Below are 26,328 nucleotides of genomic sequence, written 5' to 3'. Positions count from 1 at the left end.
GATTTGAATTATACTAAGAACAAATTCTTGGCTTTACATGAGGTATATATAATTTCTTCTTTGCCCAGAGAACAAGACTTTGAGCATGATGTTGTTTTGTGCACTTGATTTATCATATCAACAGTCCCATATTAGACATTATTGCAAACATATGTATGTTAAGAGTCCTACTGTTTAATACTGTTCTTAACATTTCATAGATAGGAACTTGAGGCAGAGATTAAAAGCTGGTCACAGAAGTGAATACAACGTATTATGGCAATATGTAGTCATCAGTCTAGATGAGAAAACATACAACTCATCTATTTTACACCAAATCAAATACCTGTTTTAACCAAAGTTACAAGATAAATTAGTCAGTGCTGAGCTTCATAATACTATTATGCACTCCAGCAAGTTTTAAAGTTGCTGTTTCTTTCCACTGTACTGTGGCCTTAAGTTCCTGCAGCCATAGAAGCAAACAGTAGGCAAATCAGTAATTTCTCTAAAGTCATGCAAGGGTCATTCATGCAAGTGAACTCATGCATCAGGAAAATGCATCACAGTGCTTGCAGTTCCAGGCCAACATCTTCAGTGCATTATCATTATTCCTCTCATCATTTGAATAAATATTAAAAGAAAGAAATGGTGCAATATGAAGGCCTTCTAATTTGTATTTCAAACAGTATAATCAGAAAACACTTTTCCACTAATGTCTGTTACTTGCATAGATGTCCTTTTCCACATCCCTGTCATTTTATTGCTCTGCTCCATGAACTCTTTTGATAATAAAGATCAGAATGTACTTAATATTTACAATAAGTACAGTGAAGACAGTTTTGTTGTCACTGAGTATCAGAACAAAATACACATTACAAAACACTAAGATTTTTTTGAAGGAAACTCCTAAAGAATAAACAAATGATTAATGACAGATTGACAAATTTATACAAGAACAACTTTTCTCTGTTTCTGCATTCAAAGCATAAATGTCCTTAAGTACATGTACCTACATGAACCTTCTATATGAAAAGACTATGATCAAAGTAGATTTACAGCGTGGAACGGATTTTTATGAGATAGTCTCCAGAATAGAAAATTTTTAAAAAAGTTATATTTTCAAAAAATTCCAACAGTCATTTAACAGTTTACTGCATGTAGTAATATCTTCATGTACATTAAAATATAATTTTGTAATTAATTTGTAAAGGTAACATACAAAAGTTCATATTTTATTTAAAAGACTAAGGCAACAAAGAGGGAAAAGTAGTTCTTCAACTACGATCACCAGGGGAAGAACAGAAACCCTAGATGGATCAGTGACCAGAGTTCCTAGCAGTTGCTACTAACAGTATATTCAGATTCAGAGCAGGCATAAATACACTTCAATACCTGCAACCAAGTGACAGCACATGCATGTCAGCAACTAAGTAAATATGATGAGCCAATTTCAGGAAGAACTTGAAGGGAAGGAAAACCTTTAGACAGGACAAGATCCTAATTGGCCTGCTCTAACAAAACCTGCTTTGAGCAGGAAGCTGGAATAGACAGCTTTCCAACCTACATGATTCTGTATGTGGCACTGCTGTCAAGTTTTACAAAATACCTGTATTCAGGCTGCCGACTTATAGGATGATCGTCCCTTGGCCATCTGTATCCTGATTCATCCTGCAACATATACAGAGATTGTTGTGTGAATTATATCTCAGCATCAGATGTGAAATACAGATAGTAGCCAAATGATGCTTTCATTCTACAGTAAACAAGTATTTGATGAACTGAAGAAAGTATTAATCTTTCACAGAGAGATTTAATCTATCTGTCCACACTAACCACTTAACTTTTTGTCTTTCTCTCTGTTTCTCTTTATCATTACTAAAAGAACCAAAAAAACTAATTATCTTGAAATGCTGTACGAAACACAAACAACTATAAGCATTTCCAAACTATGTATGTGCCCCTGATTTTAATGAGGGGAAAAAAATCTCTTCTTTGAAATGTAAATTCTTATCACTAACTTGAAATTACAGAATTTCAGACAGGTACATAAATATTAGGGAGCTGGGGGGGGGGAAGAGGAGACAGCAATCATGACTTTTCAAAATCACCACAATTTTTGTACTTAGATGTAAAAAAAATGTAACCAACATTATAAGAAAATTTAAATTAGTGAGTATTTTTGCAAATGAGAAATGCAACAAGTCATATGTACAAGGATTTGTTATATATGAAGAAAATACTGCAATCTTTCTTCCACTCATTTAGAAAACTTTACACTGCATTACAGAGAGGGCTTCTAGTGATGTCTGTTTTCCCACATCAGACTCTGAGCTATCCAGAAAACTGGAAAAGGGCTCCTTTCCATGTTCATAGAGTAACTAGAAACCACAGAAGCAGCAAATCAGAATACAGCATCATCAATCACAAGAGCCTTAGAAGCATAATAATTGCATAAAATCACCAAGTATCAAAAGCTAGATGCTTTTCTCCCTCACTGTATTTCAGTTTAAGAGAAAAACAGCAATGTTTGAGTCATCATTGTTCAGCAATCAAGTATTAATGAGAAGACAGGCATTATATTAATGAAAAGAGAATCACCTTATGTACACCTCGGTGTGGTGGACCGCTTCTTCGTTCATGGGCAAAACTGCGACCCTCCTCGTAGTCTCTGTAGTCAACATGACTATAATCATCATATCGACTGTAACTTCCATCCCCAGGTCTTTCGAGCAGTGGTGGTTTCTTGGGCACAATGTTTACTACTCTATGGTAGTCATCCTAAACCACAAAACAAGTGAAATCATATTACTTTTAACAATTGAAAATCTACAATGAAAGTACAAAAAATACTGGAAAGTAATAATCTTAAAGCTGAAATAACAGAAAGAAACAATATTCATTAGAAATCATGTCAGTCTGATGTTGGAATAGCTTATTGCATCTAATTGGACACCATTAGATGTAGATGCAACTCTTCAGGCACTGCTAGTTTAACTAAAGATGTAAAAACCCTAAACACAGTTAAAGTTTCTTTTGAAAGTGTAAAGTAGTAGTGTTAGCTCTTTTCTTTTAAGCATCAACTACATATATTTCTCAGACATCTTCACTGTTAACTTAAGAAAAGAATGCAATAAAGTTACACCTGTAATGACTATAAAAAAGAGCCTATTTGTAAATGCTATTAGTTTTTTTTAACATCAGTAATATCCTCCACACTATGAAGATAATGAAGACAGTCCGTGTGTCACAAGCTAAATAGAAAAACAACTTTTCAATACATTCCAGCCCTTCTTTTCTGCAAATATTTGATAGCACTTTGCTATAATGCGGAATTATTCTATTTCCTTCAAATTTCACACACAATTTGTCAGTTAGAGACATCCTTTGTTTATTAAGCACAAATTGCAAGAAATACAAATTTACTTTCCAACAACTGAGTTTTCCATAAAACTAAACTGCCTGTAAAAAACAAGCGAAAACCTAAATTCAAAACCTTATCTTTTAATTCTTCGTCCTTTAGCAAGATATTTTTTCTATGGACCTTAAAAATTCAAGCTATAAATGCAGGCTTGAGTCAGTTCATGCAATTTGGAAGGTGGAAAAGATGTGCACAAACCAGAATTTTTTCTAGTTGCAGAAATCACAATCTAACAAAAGTTTTTTGCAGAAAAATGCAATAAACATGCACTTAACAATAAATATCATGCAAAAAAAAGTTAGTTCTGATTTCAGAGACCACCCAATATATTTGCTACAGGGCAATCCAAAGCCAGCCTACAGCCATACTTATGCAAAGTAAAGGCTATCTACATATATACACACTGCCACAAGCCTTAATCAGCCCTTACCTAATTGAACACCTTCCCAAAACATTTTTTGTTATGTGACTTTGAAAGAAGATACACTCTGAAGCTAAAGAAAAACTGCTCTATACTTTAACCTCACTCAAAAGTCCACCTCACAAAACAATATTGACATACTAATTAACATCAGATTTGGACAAGTCTCTTGCTCTCTTGAAAAAGAGACACTACACTCTGGATCACTAGCATGTCTCAATTCCAACATATTAACCTACCAGAAAACACTGAGGCGTTCATAAGAGAGACTGACGAATAAATTAACTCCACTTTCCTTGACAGGCCAAAAATAAGACAGATCTTTATACACACACAGTTCCAATGGCACAGTCTTACAAGGAGAGAAATCGCCTGCCAAACCATCTTGAAGGAGCAGTCATACAAGGAGGAGCTAAATATCCACCTTTTAGTAAGGCAAAGCAACATCAGTCTTGGCTGGTCTGACTACTGTGGGAGTTTTTGGAAACAGATGGATAGTACTGATGGTGATATATTATTGTATTCTGCTAGTCCCTTCATCTTCAGTTGAAAACATTTAAAATGTAACCCTAACATTGAAATATCAGATTAATTCTTTCTTGCATTAGAAAGAAGACTGCATCATATCTTTTAAAACTAGAAGTAAAAATTCATAATGTATGTGCTATGCTTTGTTCCCTAAAAAGCTTGAAAGACTAACAAAATTTAAGAATGTCACTGTTGCAATGATTTGATTAAATTAGCAATATGCTAGTAAAGTCAAATGTGGCTTTATTTAAAGAAATAATACTAAAGAAAAAAAAAATCTGTGAAAGTCCATTCTGCCTTCCCCTGTGTTCTATTCCTCATGAGTATACTGGAGAAGCAGCTAACTTAATACCCCATGCAAACTTATCTGATTTCTGGTATGCTGAAAATGCAGAAATTTTGTTGTTTCCTGTAAAAAGAGTTAAAACTGACACAAAGTGGCCAAATACTAATACACTAATCAGAAGAGACAAGACTATGTAACTAGTTACTAAGTTACCAACACCAGTAAGCCACAGAAAAGACAAGATGAAAATGGAGTGAACCCAGAAAGTATGCCAAATCAGTGTATTATCACTCCCAGATTTAAAAGGAAGGAAATAATAGCCAGATAACAGGCTTCGATGCCTACAGTTTATATTGTCAAATGTATATTGCATATCATATAAACAGAAACATTCAGAAGATGTTCTTTAAATTCTATTTAAATTGTAATAGCTGTAAAAGACAAAGTTCCGATTTGTTTTCTCTCTTCTTTAGTCATCTCAGACAGAAATAGAGAAGAAAAAACATTATTTTACCTACTTTGGCACAGTGATTTTCTAAAAGCATTCTAAAGTTAATCTAGTGAAGAGTAACAGTAGATTACATATTCTTTGCTTTTACAAACATAACAGAGTGGAAGTCTCAATGCCTCCAAAACAAATTTCCATGAACACTCTTCTTGGCAAGCTTTTAGCTTGCAAGGCTCTAAAATACAATTTCTGTAGTCAATAGCTATTCTAGAAGTTTGTAACAAACATTTGTTTCTAATCTTTAAACATTAAGCTAAAAATGGCACCAGTGACAAGAACAATGCTGAAAGTAGTTATTTTACCATCTCAAATAACTTCAAAAATGTATTAATATTTTAAAAAATCATTCTGAGGAAAAACTACAGTATAGCATGGCTTTTGGTTCTTCCAGAAGTTACTAAAAATCCTGTGTGTAATTACACACAGAAATATACTGAAAATCAATTTATCAAAACACGACTACTCTAAGATGCTTTCAAAGGATTTTGGCAGAAAAATGTACAAGGTCTAATTCAGTAGGCATCCCATTAACCCTGTGCAGATTCATTTGCTAGACTGTTGGCTTAAGTGAATGAGAATAGAACTGAATCAGGGGAGGGGAGAAATATCTAAAGGTTTACTAGAAACTTAATTACTTATATAAATCCAGCCCTTATGGTATAAGCCCAGTCCTAAAGAAACATAGTATACACTTGCATCAGGATGAATCCTTGGAGGAAGGCGTTCTCTTGGAAGTCTTTCGTAGTCATATCGCCCTTCAGACCACATTTCATCTCTTCGATATGCCACTAAAGACAAGAAAAATTCAATTAACCAAAACCAAACTTACTACGAGTATCCAAAATACAGTCAGCTTATAATAAAGGCTCTCCAGCTTCTCCCAGGGTAATATACAACTCAAAGGCTCAATACATACACTTCCTTTTGTAAATGAAGTCCCTTTAAAAGTGAATTTACTTAGATTGCTAGAAAGCAATCAGGCGAACTTCCGTTAGAAAAAAGTTAGAAATCAAAGTTTTGTTGGCATCATTATTCAAAACCTCAAATTGCAAAGAGCCCATGTTAACCTCTTCTAAGAGTTAATAAACACAGTTTTATTGGTACACCTTTGATGTACCAGACTATTTAAAAAGCCATTTACATTCTCAACAGAACAAACAAACCTGAACAATGAACATCTGAGCACAGTTTGAAATAAGACGAACACTTGTGGCAGACTTTGTGGTATGCATTCTTCAGAAAAGCACTCACAGTTTGTGCAAAAATAACTGGGAATTAGTGCAATATAATCAGTATAATTACAGATACTTACAGCAGTCCTATTGAAATTTAAGCATTTTACAAATACTAGCTGTACAAATTCACACAGACATACCTTACACAAATGTCGAGATTGTTCTGCTAAAATTAGAGAAAATAAAATAAAATAAAATAGTTTGTTTCTCTGTTATAAGACTGAACAGTTCCTGCTTTTTAAAACATATTGTAATTTTGATTGACCACTTGGAAAGAGGTTAAGATACCACCATTCCAACAGTCAGTACAAAGCTCCATGATGCATCAGTGATTTAAATGCAAATGCTTCCTGTTTTAAATTGGGATCTGGCAGAACAAAAAAGTTTCTCTTCTTAAAAAAAAAGTAGCCTTCAAAATCAAAATTAATAACTAAATTCAGGTGGAAATAAAACCAACACCATAAGAGATTCTAGTCATGCTGTATCAGACAACACAAACTGGAAGAGCCAAAGAGCATTCTGACAGTTGTAAAGGTGACGCACTTAAATCTCAAATTATATAAACATCTATGGCTGAAAATAGATAAGAAATCGCTAGAATTTCAAATTACTTTTCAAAGTAATTTCAATTACTTTTCAAAGTTCCCTTTCATTTTAGCTACCAAAAATACTCAGTAAAAGAAAGATACAGCAGGACATATTCAGAAAGAGGAATACGTAAAACTATCTACCCCAAGACTGACAGAAGAAAAATTGGAGATAGATTTTTTGAGGTTATATAAAAATAATTATTACTATAGATGATCAAGAATCATAAGAGTTTATTAACCATTAGAGAAAGTTTTTTGTTGAAAACAACAAATATTTGCATACTCACTTTTCTGTCAGTTTTAGCAACTGGCTTCTGAAATCTCAAAGATTACCTACAAAAAAAGAATTAAATAAGCAAAAAAAATCACAAATTTATAAATATTTTTTAAGAAAAATAGATATTTAAAGTCTAAATCCTTTTCCTGCCCATTCCCCATAATCTGTCTGCATTAGCACAAAATATTTTATTAAACTAGACTAAGAAATCCTGTTCTATTTACGGATTTGACTCTAAGTAGGTTCCATAACTGAGACACAGGGCTAGTCTGACATTGTCCTACACTAAATAAAAAGCTACCTAAACAGGTAAGAGTTTGGTTGTTACAGTTTTTCTGCAAGGATAAGATTTAGAGGATCTACTGGGCCTGGCCTCTCCAATGTGCAATGCCTAATTCTAAAACAGACAACACGTAGCTGTTTTTGCTGGTTAGGTGCACCCATAAGAAGCACTTCTCCTGACATTTTCACAGTAACTGCATCAACTTTTCTTCATTCTCTACTTCAAGGACTTCTGCTAAACACTCAATCTCATGTCAGCAGCAACATGTGCATTAACTGTTCCCAGGCAGGCTCTGAGCCCCTTCTTGTGTCACCTGGACCATGCTCCACCTGCTCTTACACTGTCCCCTCCTCACTTCTGGTTGTCCTCACAATTCTCCTTTTTACCTAGTAGAAGAGTAACTGAATACATCTGAATACTAATGAGACCATGATGTTGAAATATGTTTAAGGCGCTGTTTCTCAAAATATCTTGCTCTTGTTCCTTCATGCCCACCTCTTTTCTCAACATGGACCATTCATTCCACCCACAAGCAGTCACAGCCAGAAAGCCTGTAAGCCTTTGGTGGCATATGGCCCACATCACTTCTCTGCATCTCCTAATCCCTGTCCTACTCACCCACATCATACTCACTTCTTGTATGTGTATAGACTTTGGTAACTGATGGCTATTCTCACCCGGTTTTGGGGCCAACAGCAAATATCAGAAAAAGGATTAAGATTCTGCCTGGCGGTTTCCAAATTTTTGTGGATTTTGACAAATGCAATAGTGCCCAGACAATGCTATATGAAACACTCAAGTGTTACTGTGAAGTTAACTCAAAATAATTTTCAAAAAAAAAAAAAAAAAAAAAAACTCAACACATTTCAGACAAATGCCATTAAAGTTGAATGCAAGCTTTTACATCATACTGCTCTGTCAGTTAAGCCACCTCCAGCATCCCAGCACACATTCCTGGCAGCAGGCACTGACATTCACGTATATGCCCTATCGAACTATTAGACAGAAAGGCTGATAAAAACACTCCCACTTTTATCACTGTTGAGGGACCACTGTGAAATCAGCAAGAATTATCACCAGTATTTTGACAAAACAAAAATACAAGTTGGAAAAAAAAGGGTGGGGGGGAAATAGGTATAGATATACCACCACAAAAGCCAACAGACTGAAGGGGGAAAACAAAAGAAACAAACAGACAAAAAAAAATAGAATTACATTAGACAAAAAGTATGGGGAGAGAAGCAAAATCCCAGCGAAGAGATTCTACAGTTAGAAGAATAAAATAGAGAAAAGTCAATGAGACTATCAAACACATTGCCAAAAACATTAATACGGAAAAAACAGGTGACAAATTTTATACAGAAGGCTAAATGTACAATTTTAACTAGGATCAATGAGATAAACTAAGGATGTTTTTGAAAATATCAGAGAAAAAAAAAGGTTACAGGGAGGAAAATGTGTTTTTCAGTACCTTGAATACATTTCATTTATTACTATTGAGAATATTTCTATTTCTTAAGTGATGTGACCTATTCAGAACATAGCTTTAACAATGTATCATCAACCACAAAGAATCTAAACTTGTAAAAGCAATATGAGAAAATTCCATTAACAAGAATTCAAGAGATCAGATCTCAAGTTTACTACACTGTAACCAGATTTATCTGTTCTCTCAAGACAAAATTGTCCTGAAACAAAGATAATAAAATCCATTTTTGTCTCCTACTTAACACCACTGTAACTGATACTATTTTCTATTAGCGTATACAGCAAAAGTGCTATGAAATTTCTTTAACATTGTGACAAATAATCACCTGCTCTATTAATTTAAACAGCCTCTTCCTCATTTTTGGTCAGAGATGACTGTTCTCCCTAAAGCACGTTCTTTATTCTCTCAAATATCGATACTTCAGCATGCACAGAAACCACTCCATTACCGCAGCACAAGCTGCCCCGCTGTGGCCAGCTGCCAGGAACGGCTTTGCTCTGGTTATCACAGCGCTATGCCTTGCTCTACGCTAGTACAACAGATGTAATACAAAAAGGGTTTCTTCATCAAGCAGATTACAGGAATGCTAAAACTTTGAATTTTTGCACATCTGGGTTTGCTTTGTCAGTCAACGATTCATTTTTCATTCTTTCTTCCTTTCTACGGAACATCAGTAAAGTTAAAAAAAAAAAGACACATTTCTGAGAGCCCTCCAGTATTTTCTATATAATTCTTGTCTGTTTACACTTGCTTGAACATCAATTTTCATCACTCCTTGAAATATCTACTTCGCCAGGATCTCGAATTTTGAAGATTGTGCTATCAGCCTTCCGCAGGTGCTACAGTTCTGAAACAAAACATGCAGCTTTCTAACCCAGATGGCTACGTCTTGCCATATGTGAACAAAGCATAAAACCAAAGCTGTGCTGTAAATCCAGAGGCAGACAGCAGCAGCATCTCTGATGCTACTCAATATACCTGATTTTATACTGCTACTATGACAAACAACTGAAACTGAAAAATCTTGGCCAGTTTAACTCTCTGCTGTGGTTTAGAAAGCTCTAGAAAAAAAACCTCAGACACTCTTAAAGAGCAAAATCTAAGAAAGATGCTCAGAGAATTGCAAGGAAACAGAAATCACAAACAATTCTGCAGCATCAGGCAATTGCCACCTTGAGACTAGAAAAAGACACAGCTTTTTTTTTCAACAGTTGCATTGATTCCAATAATTAGTATTTGATAGCACTTCAAACATATCCTGCTACCTCCTATGCAGACAGCAGGCAGGACAGATAAAGCATGTTGGGGGAAAAAGTAATCTCCCCCACATATTCGGGAAATGCTTAAAACACTGAATAGACATATTCTATACTGGTAACACAAAAAAAGCAGAAATGTAACAATGGAGAGAAAAATCCACCACAGTAGTAAATAAAGTTCTTTACAATGAGGAAGCCATAAAGAAAACACAGAGATTCAGAGAGTGGAATCCAGCTCTTCCTAACAAATATTATGACATAAGTTTTTCAAAAGCAAATAGAAGCCTAGGCATATTCAACTTGGATGAGATACCAAAAAAAGTTAGAATTAGAGGCTTTCTGTGTTTTCCTCTCCTTTCTTCATAACTATTATGATTAGAAAATATAAAGCTTCAGTATTTTTATTATCTAAACTACTATTCAAATTTTCTCTGAATATCTTTAGTTCAAGTTGTTTGCTGTTGCATAGAGTTTCATACTCTGACTACAGGTTAAAATAAACAAGGAATACTTACCTTCTTGCAATTTCAGCACCGTTCAATTTTACTGAATATCCATTTGTGTTAAAAGAAGAATAGAAAATATTTGAAGCACTGGTATCATGCCTCTCTTTTCATCCCTTTTTTATCTGAATGATCTCAGTCATTTCAGCCTCTCTTCATACAAGAGGACAACTTTCCATGGCTCCAGGCAATTTGTGAATCTCCTTAATTTTGCAATATATACTTTTTGCAAGGTAGGACTTACAGGAAAAAAAAAGAAATTATTTTTAAAGCCAATTAAAAGTTGTGGGGGTGGGGGAGGGAGGAAGCAAACCTCTGTTCATACATTTTCTTCTTCATGTGAAACACAGAAGAATTGTAGCAGGAAGGAAGGTGAGAGGGAGGGGAGAGCATTGAAAGCAGTGCCAGGATTGACTGTCCTATACAACCTAAACATTCCCAATTACATGTATCATTGATTTATAAGAAGGGGGGGGGGGAAATCCATGTTATTGTAAGATCAATATGAGAAAATTCCATCAACAAGAATTCAAGAGATCAGACCTCAAGTTTACTACACTATAACCAGATTTATCTGTTCTCTCAAGACAAAGTTGTCCTGAAACAAAGATAATAAAATTCATTTCTGCCTCCTACCTAACACCAGTGTAACATTCCTATTTACATATATCACTGATTTATAAGAAGGGGGAAAAAATCTATGTTTCAGCTGTGTTTCAGCTATAGTTATATGAAGAAAACTATTCACTGACACCATGATCCAAAGGTCTTATTCTGGATCAGAGTCATCTAACTCAAAAGCTTGTAAAATATTTAACTAGATCCATGCTTCCCCTTAATATGCATTAATCCACACTTATTGACATGGAACCTCATCTGCCATTGTATCATCTATTTTTCCAACTCCTTACACCTTTGACTCTCCTTCTGATCTTTCTGACTTAAAATAAGGAAAAATCATTTTAATAAAGCACTGATTTACCAAAGTCAAATTAATTCCCAGATCAGGAAAAAAAAAAAAAAAAAAAAAAAAAAAGAGTCAAAGTGTTTAAGTTGAAAAAAGAATAGTAGTAACAACAGCAATCTGATGAGGATTTAAAACCCCACTGGTTTATGCTTCTAGTCACATCATTTTAATCTACCACTGGGAGCAAAAGAAATTAAGGTAATGCTTTGGGGTTATATTTATATAAAGACTGATGTATTAGCATTTATATTTATGTGAACACCTGTAGTTACAAACATCCTGTCCTTCATCACTGTCAATGCCACAAAAGAATATTACACAAGGCTGTTATGGGGCTGCTGCGCTAAGAATATCAATGCAAACAACTGTATGGATCACCGCTTCCACAGTGCCCTTCCATCTTGCAGCACCAACATTTTGACAACAAATTATGTCAGCTCACCACACTCCTGTCATAACAGGTCAAAACCTCAGTGCTTTAAGCATTTACACTTGAAAGTACCAACAAACCCTGAACATTTCACCAAGCCAATCAGTAACTCAGCCTTTGCTAATCACCTGCACAGATTCTGTGGATTTCCACACTTTTTTTGTGTCTTTCTTTCAGTATCTTTGAAGTCACAGACACCTCTAATAAAGAATGATTTTAAAATGATACTTCAAAATTCAGGGTAAAGCTCCTACTTAAAAAGCATAAGAGAAAAGAGAGAACTGTGAAGAGAAGTCTTAAAACACTACAATACTAATAAAGACTTTAAGTATACAACAGAATGATCTGTTATTAAGCAAAGTAAAAAGACTTATTCTAATACTTTTCAGGAAATCAGCTCATAGGTGACATGCTTAGCTTTTATTTACCCCTCCAGAAAAAAAACAGATATTGATCGCATCAACATGAAGCTTCACTGAAGATGTACACAGAGGGATTTAAACAGCCTCTAAACATTTGTTTCTAGTAATTCAACTTCAAAAATAATTCTCATAAGTATGCAGAAATAATAACAGGGTAAGAAGGGTAAAAAGACAAAGGAAAATGAGAAACGGACTTTTCTGTTGTGCATGGGTTAAAAAAGAAAATAAAAGACCCTAAGTTTATACATTTGTTGTCCAACTCATACATCATTCTTGAAATCACGGCTTTTTGCCAAGGAGAGAGTATCCTTCCAGTTCCTCCCATATCTGCACTTCCATTCATACCAACTTCTAAGAAGCTACAGAGAGCAACGCGGATTACGGCCAGGTGGATACTGTTCTCCGCAGAAGCCGCAGGAGGAACCTCCGTCCATCTTCAAAGGCTCTCGTGGCGCTGCCTTGCTAGACAGGCCTCCGGACTGCCTTTTCAGACGCACCTGGGTGCCTAAGCGATCAAACGAGCCCGGAGCTGGGACCCCAGAAGATCTCGGAGCCGGTGAATGCCCAGCCGCTCCTAACGCCGGGCGGAGGCAAAGCTCTCCGCTCGCGAAGCCCCAGCCGCCTGGCGCAGGGCGCGGCAACGCCGCCGCCACCGCGCTAACCCGCGGCGTCCCCCGAAGCGGCCCGGCACCGGCTCTCCGCGCCGGCCCGCGGTGCGCAGCCGAGGGCGCCCGCGCGTCGCACCCGCTCCGCAGCGCGCAGGCCGCGCCGGGGGGGGAGGGGGGGCCGAGCGGAGCCAGGCCGCGGCGCGGCGGCAGCCCCGGCGCACGCGTGGCCCCCCCCTCCCCGCCAGCCCGGGGCTCCGCGCCGCGCCCCCCGCGGAGGGGGCCCGGGACCGGGGCGGGGCCCCGGCGCGCGCTCCCGCTCGCGCTCGCGCTCACCGTGCGCGCGTGCCCGCGGCGCGCCGGCCGCGCCTCTCCCGCCGGCGGCACGCCGAGCCCCGCGCCTCCTGCCGCCGCTTCCGGCGCCCCCTCCGCGCGTTTCCGGAAGCACCCGCCTCCTGGCCCTCGTTCCCCCCGCCTACTGGTCAGGAGCCGCGTGTATCGCGCGACGTCAGCGGAAGCGCGCCGCCGCCGCCGGAGCGGAGGCGCTTCGCGGGGCCGGCGGCGCGCGGGGCCGGGCGCCGGCGCCATGAGCCCTCGGGCGGCCTGAGCGGAGGCCCGCGGAGCCGGGTAGGGGCTCGCTCGTCCTCGCTCCGCGCGCGACCCGCCGCCCCCACGGGCCGCGCTGTGTGTGCGAGCGGCCGCTGTGTCGGCGGGGCCCCGCCGGCGGCGGAGGGACAGGCGCGGGGGCGGGGGCGCCGCGGGCGCAGCTCTGTGTAAAGCCTTTGTGCTTCCCTGGGGCTTTTATCTTTTCCGTAACGGAAGGGTGGGGAGCGGGGCTGTGGGCTAACTGCTCCTTCGCAGGGGTTCAGAGGGATGGGACAGTGACGGCTCTGTGGCTGTGCTGGCGGGGGGAGGAGGAGGTGATAGCAGAGAGGATCTGCGCAGAGGAGGTAGCAGTTTATCGTTGTGCAGCAGTAAGGCAAGGCTAAATAAGCAGTTGGTAGGATCCGTGCCAGTGTAGAGGAACCATTGTTTAATCTAATTTACCACTCAGTACTTCTATACAGTATCTATTACTTCTGTACAATTTCAGATAACCTATAGATTCGTAGTTTTAGTATCAGCTTGCAATTAACAGTGCTCTGAAGCGGAAGCACTTTGTGTCAGCTAGGGTTTTTAGGGGGAACTGAGCTTACTAAGTGAGCTGCCTGGTCCTGCCATTTGTAGTTGAATTTCTAGGTTAAACTAGACCTGACTGAACCACACAATTTTTCAGAACTGCCTGTCTCCAGTATGCTGGGAATCTGTTTAGAAAGGGAGCCTGGTTAAAGCTAATATAGTCCTTGTTGATGGCCTGGCTATTATATCGTGTTGTCCCAACACTTTTTGTATTTAAATGGAATGTAAGACTACTGCTGATTCAGATTGTGGATCCTCGTAGTGTGTATTCCTAACTTGGATGGACTGATAGACCTCGCACTCTTTCTGCTGCTATTACCAGCTTTAATGACCTAATTCTGATCCTATTTAATATCTTCCTTTTAAGATCTAAGTAACTATGTAGAGGTAAAACTGACTCAGTTCTGATAGTTTATTACTTGTCCCTTGTGTAGGAAAGAAGCATAGCAAGTGATTGATTGCCCTAGCCTGGGACCAAAGCAAACATGGATTCCGTTTCCTCCTTTACAGGTGTTTGATTATGACCTTGAGCCAAGCTCATAATGACGTTCTTATACAACTAATTATATTTGTTTATTTGGGTCTAAACTCTGATGATCTGAAATAACAAATCAAATATGGAGTTTTAAGCATGAAGGTTAAAAAAAACCTCAAATTGATTATTATGAGTAAGCAACTCAGCACGTGTTGAGTAAATTATCTGCAACTTATTTATAGTTTAATTCATTGAGTCACTAACTTGACTTATGCACTTAAAAATAGAAAAAGTTAAAAAGCTTAAGTTGAAATGTTGATGTTAAGGCATTCTTATGTCTTGCTGTGTTAAGACATAAAAGGTTTGGCAAATTCAGACTCCACTTGATACCCAGTATATCTTTCAGGAGACTTGATCATCATCAGCATATGCCAGAAGAATGGCTTTGTTTGGTTTGAGTTGCTGGATAATACAAAAAGATTAAATTCAGAAAGTGATAGTAGTAAGAGATGACCCCATCCCCCAAATTATTATGTGAAAATGATAAATGAGGAAGGATTAATACTACAGCTTTGCTGATCGTCTAATGGGAGTTGTGCTTAGCCCTAGCCCCATGGGGACATTGTACTGGCTTCCAGCTGATGCTTTAAAGGTAAATATCCAAGTGATACCTTGAAGATTAGGAAATCCGCACTGAAACATTTGTTTTATACGGAATGCTTCTGTTTTGTTGGAGAGCTCTAGTGGGATGTAGAAACCAGGTTTTACATGACTCTTAGGTGAGTCTCCTGAAGCAAGTTGAAAGCTCAGGGGGCTTTCTGTGTTTCCCCCCACACCCTTTAGTCAGCCTGTGAAGTGAAATCCTGTGGAGCAGAGAAAATGATGACCAAGGAGAATATAAGGAAAGTATTAAACTTGGACAGACTTATGAAATTATTAAATTCCTAAAGAAAAAGGCACTGGAGCCTTGTAACAGAAGAGTATCTCTTCTAGACAATTAAAGCAAGGATTGGATTTTTTTTTTTTTTTTTTTTTTTTTTTTTTTTTTGCAAAGCTGGAAAAAATTGGACTAATAAATGTGAAACTGGTATGGAAAGTTATCATTCATTAATGACAGGGGAAGGGGAAGTCATTCATATGACTTTGGTGCTTTGTACTCTACCAGCTGTAATGGCCTCATGATTTCAAAAAAGGAGAGGAAGAAAAAGTATGGCTTAATTATGACAGAGTTAAAATTCTTAAGGCTTCTGAGGCTGGGAGGAACTGTACCAATAGCTGGATCTAAAATTCCACTTACAACACCATATCTACAACAAATAGCCAGGGATCAGCATTTTAACATGCCTAAGATTTTTGAGAGATTGGTGTTAGTAAACTATTATGCTTAAATGTTAAATGCTTAAATGTGAAAGACTTAGTAAGGACAACCAGGTTTTTGTGGAGACCTGGCTGAATGCCCAAATGTTGCAATTTTGCAAACCTGTCTGTGTATCTACTGGCTTAAATGAGCAAAACTATTTATAAGGCATCTCAGTGCTCCCTTAGTATTTGCAACAAGACAACTCCTGCAGGTTTAGGGAAGTATTCTTGCCTGGAGTGGTGAATTTGAAACTTAACATGAGAATGACATGAGTAGTCTTACAGCTACTTTACTTTTTATTAAAATTGCATCTCTTCAGTGAGTCAGATATTAGAAGTAAAATGACAGAATCCTGGCATCATAATACTAAACAAGTTGCCAAGAGTATTTGGGCAGTCAGAGAAGCTACACTATTTCACTTGAGTTTATCTGATGGACCAGAAATGAAGCTCAGCCTTAGTTGCCTGGAGGCCACGATCCAGGGTGGAACATTTTAAACGTGTTAGAAGAAGCAGTGTACAGCTGAAAATGGCAATTCTGTAGCTTGCAGTCATAATAACTTCCTCTGTACTGAAATAATTGGCCAGTAATAATCTTCATGTGACATGTCACCTTCTTTTTGGAGGCTTGCACTGCAGCGTTGTGGGGCATGCAAGCTTACTGTTCTAAGTTGTGCTGCTCTCCCTAGCATCTGTTCATCAATATGGGATTTGCTTGGTCCCTGATGAGATGATGCTGTAGTTTCTGTTGTCTTTGAGGCAGAATAAATTGCCATGTATGGCCATGTGAGGTCCACCTCTGCTTCCTCCTCTTCTATTGCAGTAAATTAGCATTGGCAGCATGCCATAATGCAGCACTAAGATTGCTCTTACCAGCTCTATTGTGTTGCACTATACATCTGGATAACTGCACTTAGGTGATCTGTTGTATGGCTTGTTGCCAAGTCTATTTGGTTACCTTTGTCAAAGATGTTAATGCCAAGCAGCAAAGATTTAGGAGTATGAGTCCAGTATATGTAACACCAACTACAATGTATCGCTTTTGTTGCAAATTTTCATTTTGTTTTCATTTGCTTAACCTCTATGTTGCCATTTTTACTCATGTCCAAAAACACAGTTTCTGTAGATGGGAAGACTGAAAATTCAGTCGTTTAGAAACTGCTACTTGAGATGCAGTAAACGTGTCAGAAAAGAGAAGCAAAGCATTTGGGTAATCAGTGTTTACTGAAAGTGTCATGTCTTCAGATTGCTGAATCATGAAACACTGGAAAATAACCACAGATAGAGGATGATATTAGTTACTTTGGCACTTCAGACTCCCCACATGAGAAGTCCCTTAACACATCTGTGCTGTGAGGAATATTGATTTCTAATACTTTGGTTTTTTTCATCCCTTCATCATCATTCTCTACTTGCATTTTTTAAATGATTTGATCTTGCTGAAGAAGTGATTTGATCTTCAATAAGGAGGCAGTTAGGAATCAGGTGTTCTAAAAGCTGGAATAAGGCTGCAGGAAACTGGAGAAGCAAGGATTAATTGGATTCTATAGGGAGCTTTGTACTACTTGGCATGCCCTCTTGTAAGGGCTATGCTTTATTCCCATCTTGCATTTTTACTCATTTAACTGTTGGACCAAGCCATGGCTACAGGATGGATCAGAGGGAAGAAATGCTTTGCATAGACTTTTGGACATTTGTAAAATGTTGGAAGGTTCCAAACCTGAGAAAAACAGTCTGCTGTTTTTCAAGTTAGTTCAGTTATTCATTACCTAGCATTATCTAACCTGCATGCAGTTGTAACACAGAATGATTAAAATATTTTTGAATTGATCTGTTGTATCTAAGCATATTCTTGGCTACTTAGTCTCAGAGCCTAAAAGAGGTTAGAAAATAAAATAGCTTCAAGATTTCCCTGATTCCTACTGGTAGAATTACCTATTCAGAAGGAGGAGTGACTATAGGGGAGATGTCTATAATCAGCTCTGCAGATCTGTGGTTCCAGAGTAATGTAGAAGGAGGAGCAATAGGTTCAAGACTGAGGAAATACTGCTTTAGCAGCTGGGCTGCACTTTTCAACCAGTGAGGTTTCCCCCACACCCCCCAGGAATTAAGACTCTTGCTTTAAGGAAGCTTGTTTTCCTTAACCAGATGTGGTTTATTCTATGTTGAATACAGCTTAACTGTATAAACTTGTATAAAGGATCAGATCATGCAAGTACTTGAACAAAAGTAATTAATTTCACATACTGACTAGATTATTAATTAAATGGAAGATTACATGTTTCTTTCTTGAGCTAAACCTGTGTTTACTGCACAAATCACCAGAAGCTTGTTTTAAGTATCCTAACATTTCTGTTTTGTCATGACTTACAAATTGATTAGAAAAGAAAAATAATACTCTTCAGACCTTGAGTGGGAGTAATGTAATATCTGTCTGCTATACAACATGAAAAAAAAATGCTGTTTTTATGTAAAATGATGAAAGGACATTGGAAGCTATACTTTCCCCAACTTTATGATGACTGAGCTATATTTGAAAAACAAACCAAAAAGCCTGACAACTGCTTTTTTAATGGATTGCTTTGTTGAATATAGGTAATTAACTCCCCTCTCTCTCTCTCCTTTCATCAGAAAAATGAGTGGTGGCTTGGCACCAAGCAAAAGCACAGTGTATGTGTCCAATTTGCCCTTTGCTCTGACAAACAATGATCTATACAGGGTAAGCAATCTGTTTTAAGAAGTTACATCGTTCAAATTAAAATTGGTGACAACTATTTGAAGTGTAAATGCAACATTAATACATACCTATTATTTACAGTGAAGTTCATCTTACTAAATTGATTACTAAAGAAAATGCAATAATCCCTTGTTAAATCTCTTTATTTTGTTCTGTATTTCAGATTTTTTCAAAATATGGGAAAGTTGTCAAGTAAGTGACCTGATATGTCCTGCTATTTTTTAGCTTTGATTTTAAATATTTAATGTCTTTGCTTCCCTTTAATGTCTTGTGCTTTTTATAATTTAAGTGTGAAATGTGGCACTGTATTGAAGTCCTGTTCATTTTTTAAAAAATATAAATTTAATTTAATGGCTGACAGCTCTTGCAGTTACATGCAAAATATGAGAATATTTGAGTTGAAGACAAGTACTGTTTTGCTAACCACTTTTCAAGAGCAAATACAATGTTGTATACCAGTGGTCTTTTCTCTGAAGTAGCCAAAACAGTATTTTTTTTTTTCTTCTAGTAAGTGTTGTTCCCCTTCCTCCCTACCTCTCAACATCTGTGTGGATAACTGAAAGAGTGGGAGTTTCTACATACATGAACTAGATTTTACAATTATCACAAACTAGTTGCCAGAATTTCAAACTATAATTCCTTTATTTGTGCCTCTGGAGGGACTTTTTGTTGTGACTGTTTAGTATTCCATTCCAGATTAAGCCCCATTAAGAAAATAGCCATATGTTTAATACATAGGGACAATAGTTGTAGATATTTGCCTCTACCAAATGATAGACTAAACGTTATTTTAAGGAATTTTCTGGGGATTTTTTGTTTGATTTTTAGTTTTTGTATGTGTTTGACTTTCTTTTAACCAGTCAGAATAGCTAGATTTTTAGATTTGTTTTCAACCCTCCACCAGCAAGCATCAACTCTAACTTTTAGCAGCTGCTGTAATAATTTGTGAGAGATAGAGCTAAATTCAAAGTTATTGTATTCTCAGCAGTGTAATTCAGTTGACAAAACAGCACAAAATGTCAATCAAAATACAGCTTTAGAAAAACAAACTTATTAAACTGACTTTGAGAGGAATACCCTTAGGTAGGACTCTGGCAGACATGCAGTGACCAGTAAAACTGGGCTGCTGTGGTCTTTTTGTTTTCAGGGTGCGGCTCTTTGACCTGGCCTAGTCTATTGCTGAACTACTGGTTTAGAAAAATCCTGAGCCAAGTGTTGTAGTACTGTTGGTGTTTAATAGATATTAAATGATGGACCTAATGGACCTATTCTACATATTTGTTACATCTGACCTCTCAGTTATTCTTTGGTAAGGAGTTCCACAATCTAAATATGGAACTATTGGCAGATACGGCCTGTTGTTTTGGCTTTTATTCAAATAAAGAGGATCAGAATAGCATGGAATATTGACTGTATGATGCATTGTTTATTTGAAAGGTGTCAAAGCAGCATCTCTTTTTTTCTTTTTTTTCCTTTTTTCTCTCCTAACTAATAGCTTCTGGTGTTCTGTTGGCGTTTTTGACTATCATAGAGACTGGAAATGATGTTTTCAGATGCCTTTGCAGAATAAATCGTGTTCTGGGTCTTGTGTGAAACACCTAATTTAGAATTTGCACTCTGTCTGCGTGGTTGTAGTTGTGTTGCCCACTTGTATTATTTTGCAAAAATTACTTACTGTTGCTTAATTTTTCCTGATATTTCATCTCATCATTGCCAAAAGTAAAAACCGAACACAAAAAGTCATGGAATTACCATGAATAATTTTTGTATCTGTAGCAAATCTGTAGCAAAACTTTTACTTAGGTGTTTGCCATTTTGCAAGCTGATGTGACTGTGAACAGTGCAGATACTGTGTATTCAACCAATGATTCCGTTTCCATGTGAAAACAATTAGTTAAGAATAAAAATTTGAGGATAACCAGCATCGATTAGCTCCCGAGAAGATCTTTCTAATAGATAGCTTGATATCTGTTGAGTCTTTGGTGAGAGATATTGCAAAACGTTTGGGAAATTGAAGTGTTTCAAAGATATCTAGGTCGACTTGGACTTGGGCTCTTTTGAGGTGTGACTTGACTCAAGTGGGCAAAGTCATGCCCACTTGTTTGCCTTACTAAACTGCTTACCTCAATATGTGCTGATGCTATGATGATTTCAGCTAGTTCAGTAGAGAAATCAAATTTATTAGGGCTCCAAGAAATTGCTAACCTGTTACAAACCTGGCACCCTTGTTTCTTTCCATTGTTGTGCTATTAACAGGTACATTAAATACCATAACCAGAACTTTAACAGTTTTGTATTATTCCCCCAAGAATTCTAATGGAGCTCTAACATAGCAAAGGAATTAATAGAATTGTTTTAAAGTTGATGCTTCAACTTAAGGCGTTTGCTCAGACACATCCTTGTGAGAGAGCATCTGGTTTAAAAAAACAAAAACCAACTGTTATGAAATCTGTCTTAGTGTGTGAGTGTATTTGGGGGAAATAAATTGAGCTTTTCTGCTAAGCTTTTATTTTCTGAACTTTTTAATATGTAGATCATATGTTAGCCACACATATTCTCTCATAGACCTTCTGTTTGTGAAGTGTGGGGGGTCTTATTTCTTACATTGTTGGGTTGCCTTGTGGTTGAACCTCTTTCTGCTAGTAGTGGATACAGAGAGGACGTGGAGAGTTCATTTTCTACCTTTTAACATGCACTTTTATTTTTAACTTATATGAAGGCTGCTTCTCTTGGTGTTTTTCAAGAATAAATAAATTCGGTATAAGATTGAAAGAGCTGAGGTTAAGTTTCTTTTTCCCTACACCTCCTAGCATTCTTTTTCTTTGCCTTTGGATTTTATGGCATCTAAACCTTTTTTAATTTCTATATCTGTTACTAGATATGGCACTGCAGCTGATGCTTCCTATGTTAGACTGAAAATTTTACTTCTTATGTCCTGCAAAATAACAAGCTGTAGATTTCTGACCACTTTGGATTCCAGTCAGAGATCCTTGCAGAACAATACTGCAGAATATCTTGTTGTTCCACGTGCTGAATGTGTTTAGTTAGTTAGTCATACCCAAACACAGAGTTCTCAATTTGGATATAGTTCAGTACACTTTGTTTTTCAACAGTATTAGCAATGGCCAAGATTACTCTTTAGTTTTAATTTTACTTCCAATATGTGTATTTCCCTCCAGTTATGTCATCTGCATATCTAAAGATGATATTCTCTATTCTTTAAGTCATTCAAGGAATTAAAGAATGATACAGAACTCTGAAAGATTCCACATATTTTTTAAATTATCCCCCTTCTGCCTGTAAGCATATTACTTACATAGCTGTTGTTTTGAATTTTTGTCTAACGAGCATTTCTGGTTTTATATAGCAATTAGGAAAATGTATTTAACAAAGCCAAGATCTCATTAGGATCTATAACTAAGGAAAAAAAATCTATGAAAGAATTTTAGCATATCAATAATGCAGTTATATTTTTTCAGAGTTACTATTATGAAAGACAAAGATACAAGGAAGAGTAAAGGAGTTGCCTTTATTTTGTTTTTGGATAAAGAATCTGCACAAAACTGTTCTCGGGCACTCAATAACAAACAGGTAAGTTAGGGAAAGTTGTTACAGCAAAAGGGTTGGGTTTAGAGCTCCAAAATACTTACTTATCTCTTTTTTCCAATTTGCTCTAGTTATTTGGAAGAGTAATAAAAGCAAGTATTGCCATTGATAATGGAAGAGCAGCAGAATTCATTCGCAGGCGAAATTACTTTGATAAGTCTAAGTGTTATGAATGTGGGGTGAGTAAAACCAAAAATGGACACACGTATTCCAATTTTTGACTTTAAGTTTGTTTCTCCTGTTTGACGCTGCTAACCCTGCGTATTATAGGTTCTTCTTGCTGCTAGTATTATCAGCTTGTGTAACAGTGAGTTCAAGAATGATAGTACCACTTTTTTCTCGTATTTGGGGTTTTGAGGGTAAGGGGAAGATATGTGCTTGTAATGATTGTGTCACATGCTGATGAGAAGACAGCTGAATATTATCAGTACAATGCTGTGAGAGAAAGAAAGCCTTCTAATCTTTACTTCAGATTATTTGCTTTTACTATATCTTTGGGAGTTCATATGTCCGGGGGTAAACAGAAATTGTCGGAAATAATTGTGTTTGCACAAAATAAGTGGATTTTTTTTTTGTTGTTTTTCTCAGGCAATTCCTTGTTTGTCTTGAATATAATATCTTAGATGTTTGAGATTTGGATAGTATTTAACACCAAATACAAACTAGAATTATTTAAATCTCCATTCCTTACATTGTTGGGAGCAGAAATGTTGACTCATTTCTTATACTGTTAATACTGAGGTTTATATCTGGTCTTTAACATAAATGCACTCTAGTGTGTTCAGCTCTTGCAGCAACAGAATAAAATTTGTTTCATTTATAGTGTTCTGAATTTGAGGCTAAATATACATATCACCACCAGTCACCTTGTTTCCATGGCAAATTTATAAATAAGAATTGCCTTCTATGTACTAATACAGCATTCCATTTATCTTGTTAATTGCTTCCATCTTTTTGCTATGAACAATGCTTTGTTAACTTTATTATATTAACTTTCCTCCTGATTTGTTTCAACGTATAATTGTTTGTAGTGGTTTCTGTTAACCAGTATTCCTTTTTTTTTTCTCTAAGGAAGCAGGACACTTAAGTTATGCTTGTCCTAAAAATATGCTAGGAGAGCGGGAGCCACCAAAGAAAAAAGAAAAGAAGAAGAGAAAGAAAATAGTTGAACCAGAGGAAGTGTATGTATATTTATTTACACACTACTTCTAGGTAGCTTTTTTCATACTGAATGCTTAAAATAGAAGTTTATGTGTTTTTTCTCTTTCTGTGCGTTGAAGTGAGGAGGAAGAAGAAAGTGAAGAGGAAGGCGAAGACCCTGCTTTAGATAGCCTCAGCCAGGCCATAGCTGTTCAGGTGCGAAATCAAAGCATTGTATATTTATTTCTAAATGCCTTGCTTTTGTATTTGTCTTTCAAAATTAGTCTTACAGACTCTAAAATGCACCTGCAGGTCTGCCCATTATGTAGCCGTCAGGATACGGTGCCTGACAGAAGTTGTAGACTATAGTTTGTTTCTTCGTGTTGCAGACATATTCAGTCTTCTACTGTTTCACTGTTATCTGTGCTTTTGAATTGAAATTCTTCATCCTTTCCTTCAAGCATTTTCACTGCTTAGTTCCCTGTCATATCTGCTGTGATGCTATATTAGGTTTTTGGTCCACAAACCCCTTTTTACCCTGGTAACTGAGCATCCAGACAAACAATCATGTCTGAATGAACAGGTATGTCCTTTGCCCTCGCTTACTGAAGAAAAATCTTGAACACTTTTTTTTTTGCAGCACTTCCTTTACCCAATACAATCCATCACTGTCTTCAATAGAACCTTTTCCTCAGGACATGTTTAATGCAGCTTTTGTTATAATGGTAGTCTGACAGCTGTATTATTACCTTCTTTTATCTTCTGTACAGACTTTTGTTTCACTGCACAGAGCAAGCCTGAACTGATGTACAGATTTCATGGCTCCCTAATCTTCAGCTGTTCCTTTACCCCTTTAAAAAAAAGTTCAGTTAAGATAACTTTGTCCTTAATATAACTGAATCGAGGTGAGAATATGTGATCTAGTATGAAAAAAGTGTTGCAAATACACACAATTATTCATCTGAAAATACTCCACCATTGGAAAATATAAATTGTAAGTGACAAATAAGCCAGGAAATACTTCAGTTTCTTTCATCCTAAGTTTTTGATTGGGAAGTCGTGTGTCTGAGTTAAATTAAATATTTCCTATTTTTACTTTCAATTTTGTAATTTTCACATCACAGAATATGAATGAACACCTGCAAAAGGCAGGAGGTAACTTCTTAGTAGAATAACGCTGCTTCAATAATGCCAACTTGTAATGCAATGTAGAATTGGCTTCAAATTTCAATTACTCTAAAATTTTGCAAGTTTACCATGTGCATACAAGTCCCCCTTTGAAAAGCAAAGGGTATTGCCTGTGGCCTGCATTGGGTTCAGAAGACATTTTTACTATTTGCATATGCGAATGACCTTCAGAAAAGTTTTTCCAGTGCATTCATCAGGCAGTTTATCTGGAAATGGAGGTAAAGCCTTTGAATTCTTCTGAAATAATTCAATGCATGCTAATAATTAGCACTATGATCTGTAATGCATCTTAGTTATTCTTAGTACTATCTAATACTTTCCCTTCTTTCACTATAGCAAGCCAAAATTGAGGAAGAGGAACAGAGATGGATACAGACTGCAGGAGAGTCATCAATTTCAGATGATTCAAAACGTCCACGCATTAAGAAAAGCACTTATTTCAGTGACGAGGAAGAACTTAGTGACTGAAATAATACTATTTTATATACGTGTGTGTATGTATATATGATGTACATTTTGTAAAGTGCTACAAGGATATACGTAATGCAGGTTTGTCTTGGGTGTTGAAGACACTTACTAAAAAACGCGTAGCAGTTCTGTTTTCCCTTCAACACTCATTTTTTATTTCCCAACACAAAATTTTTGATCTCTCTCTCAACTTCTGCCATCAAGGCAACTGCTGAAGATAATAATGTGTTTCTAAACTTAAATCCAGAGAAATGTCTGGGATAATACTTCGTGTAGTTAGTGTCTATACCTGAAACTGGGAGTGAAATCTTTTTCATAAGAGGAACTCTGAGTTCCTGTAAGGATCACTGTGAGCACTGCTGACACGTTATGTATTGGTCAGTTAACAGCCTGTTTGAAAGCAGTGCTGTAGTAGTACGTGAATTTTGCCATAGCTCCTCTGCCTAGGGCTGATTGTCAGCCTCGATCATTTAGTAGTCTTTTAATTGTTTATGCAGTTATATAATAAAATACTGTCTTGTAAACTTGTTCTGTGAAATTATTTTAGACTAAACAATATAGCCGTCGGTTTTCCAAAAGGTATTAAGATGTTAGTTTTTCTATCCTATGTGCAGTTTTAGTAACTTGCTGGAATCTAAATACAGACTTAGTAAGAGGGGCAAGTTAAAAGTGCACTAATGATTAGCTTAATCTTAAAATCTTCATACTTAAGTGTTTTTTTTAAGAATGATGTTTCTGTTGCTCTTGCAACAGAAAGGCCATATCTTTTAAAGATGGGAATGTGCATATATTTTAATATTCTGTAGTCTAATATTTGAAATCTCCCGACATAATAAGGGCACTGTTTCTCCTGACTGCAATTTTGGTGTCTAACCACGGTCATTATGGTTCTGCACTGACTTTAAATGTACTTATATCTAACATAGTTATAGCTAATCATATTTACTTTTTAGACTGAATCTCCTGACAAAACCTG

General features: G+C 37.1%; 2 protein-coding genes across 4 annotated transcripts in view; one reads left to right on the top strand and one right to left on the bottom strand.

Moving 5' to 3' along the window:
* PPHLN1 (periphilin 1) overlaps window positions 1-13,607 on the bottom strand; it is an 80,693-nt gene extending 67,086 nt beyond the window's left edge. For 2 of the 3 annotated variants that reach the window (XM_062567471.1, XM_062567488.1), the window contains exons 1-5: window positions 13,537-13,607; window positions 7,253-7,298; window positions 5,831-5,928; window positions 2,578-2,757; window positions 1,586-1,647 (exon numbers count right to left, since the gene is read on the bottom strand). In XM_062567471.1, the coding sequence (XP_062423455.1) occupies window positions 1,586-1,647; window positions 2,578-2,757; window positions 5,831-5,928; window position 7,253 (341 nt within the window). In that variant the 5' untranslated portion in view covers window positions 7,254-7,298; window positions 13,537-13,607. The remainder of the gene's footprint in view (window positions 1-1,585; window positions 1,648-2,577; window positions 2,758-5,830; window positions 5,929-7,252; window positions 7,299-13,536) is intronic. The other variant, XM_062567480.1, reaches the window with a different exon arrangement.
* A 130-nt stretch (window positions 13,608-13,737) lies between these two features.
* Window positions 13,738-25,876, top strand: ZCRB1 (zinc finger CCHC-type and RNA binding motif containing 1). Its single transcript, XM_062567458.1, has 8 exons — window positions 13,738-13,827; window positions 18,845-18,932; window positions 19,114-19,142; window positions 22,430-22,541; window positions 22,628-22,735; window positions 23,628-23,737; window positions 23,837-23,912; window positions 25,221-25,876. The coding sequence occupies exons 2-8, from the start codon at window positions 18,849-18,851 to the stop codon at window positions 25,350-25,352; spliced, it is 651 nt and encodes a 216-aa protein (XP_062423442.1). The 5' UTR covers window positions 13,738-13,827; window positions 18,845-18,848; the 3' UTR covers window positions 25,353-25,876.
* Window positions 25,877-26,328: the final 452 nt, after the last annotated feature.

Source organism: Rhea pennata, chromosome 1 (genome assembly GCF_028389875.1).
Source record: "Rhea pennata isolate bPtePen1 chromosome 1, bPtePen1.pri, whole genome shotgun sequence".
Lineage (NCBI taxonomy): Eukaryota > Metazoa > Chordata > Aves > Rheiformes > Rheidae > Rhea > Rhea pennata.
Note: the sequence above shows the minus strand (reverse complement) of the source record. Positions and strands in the feature narration are given on the sequence as shown.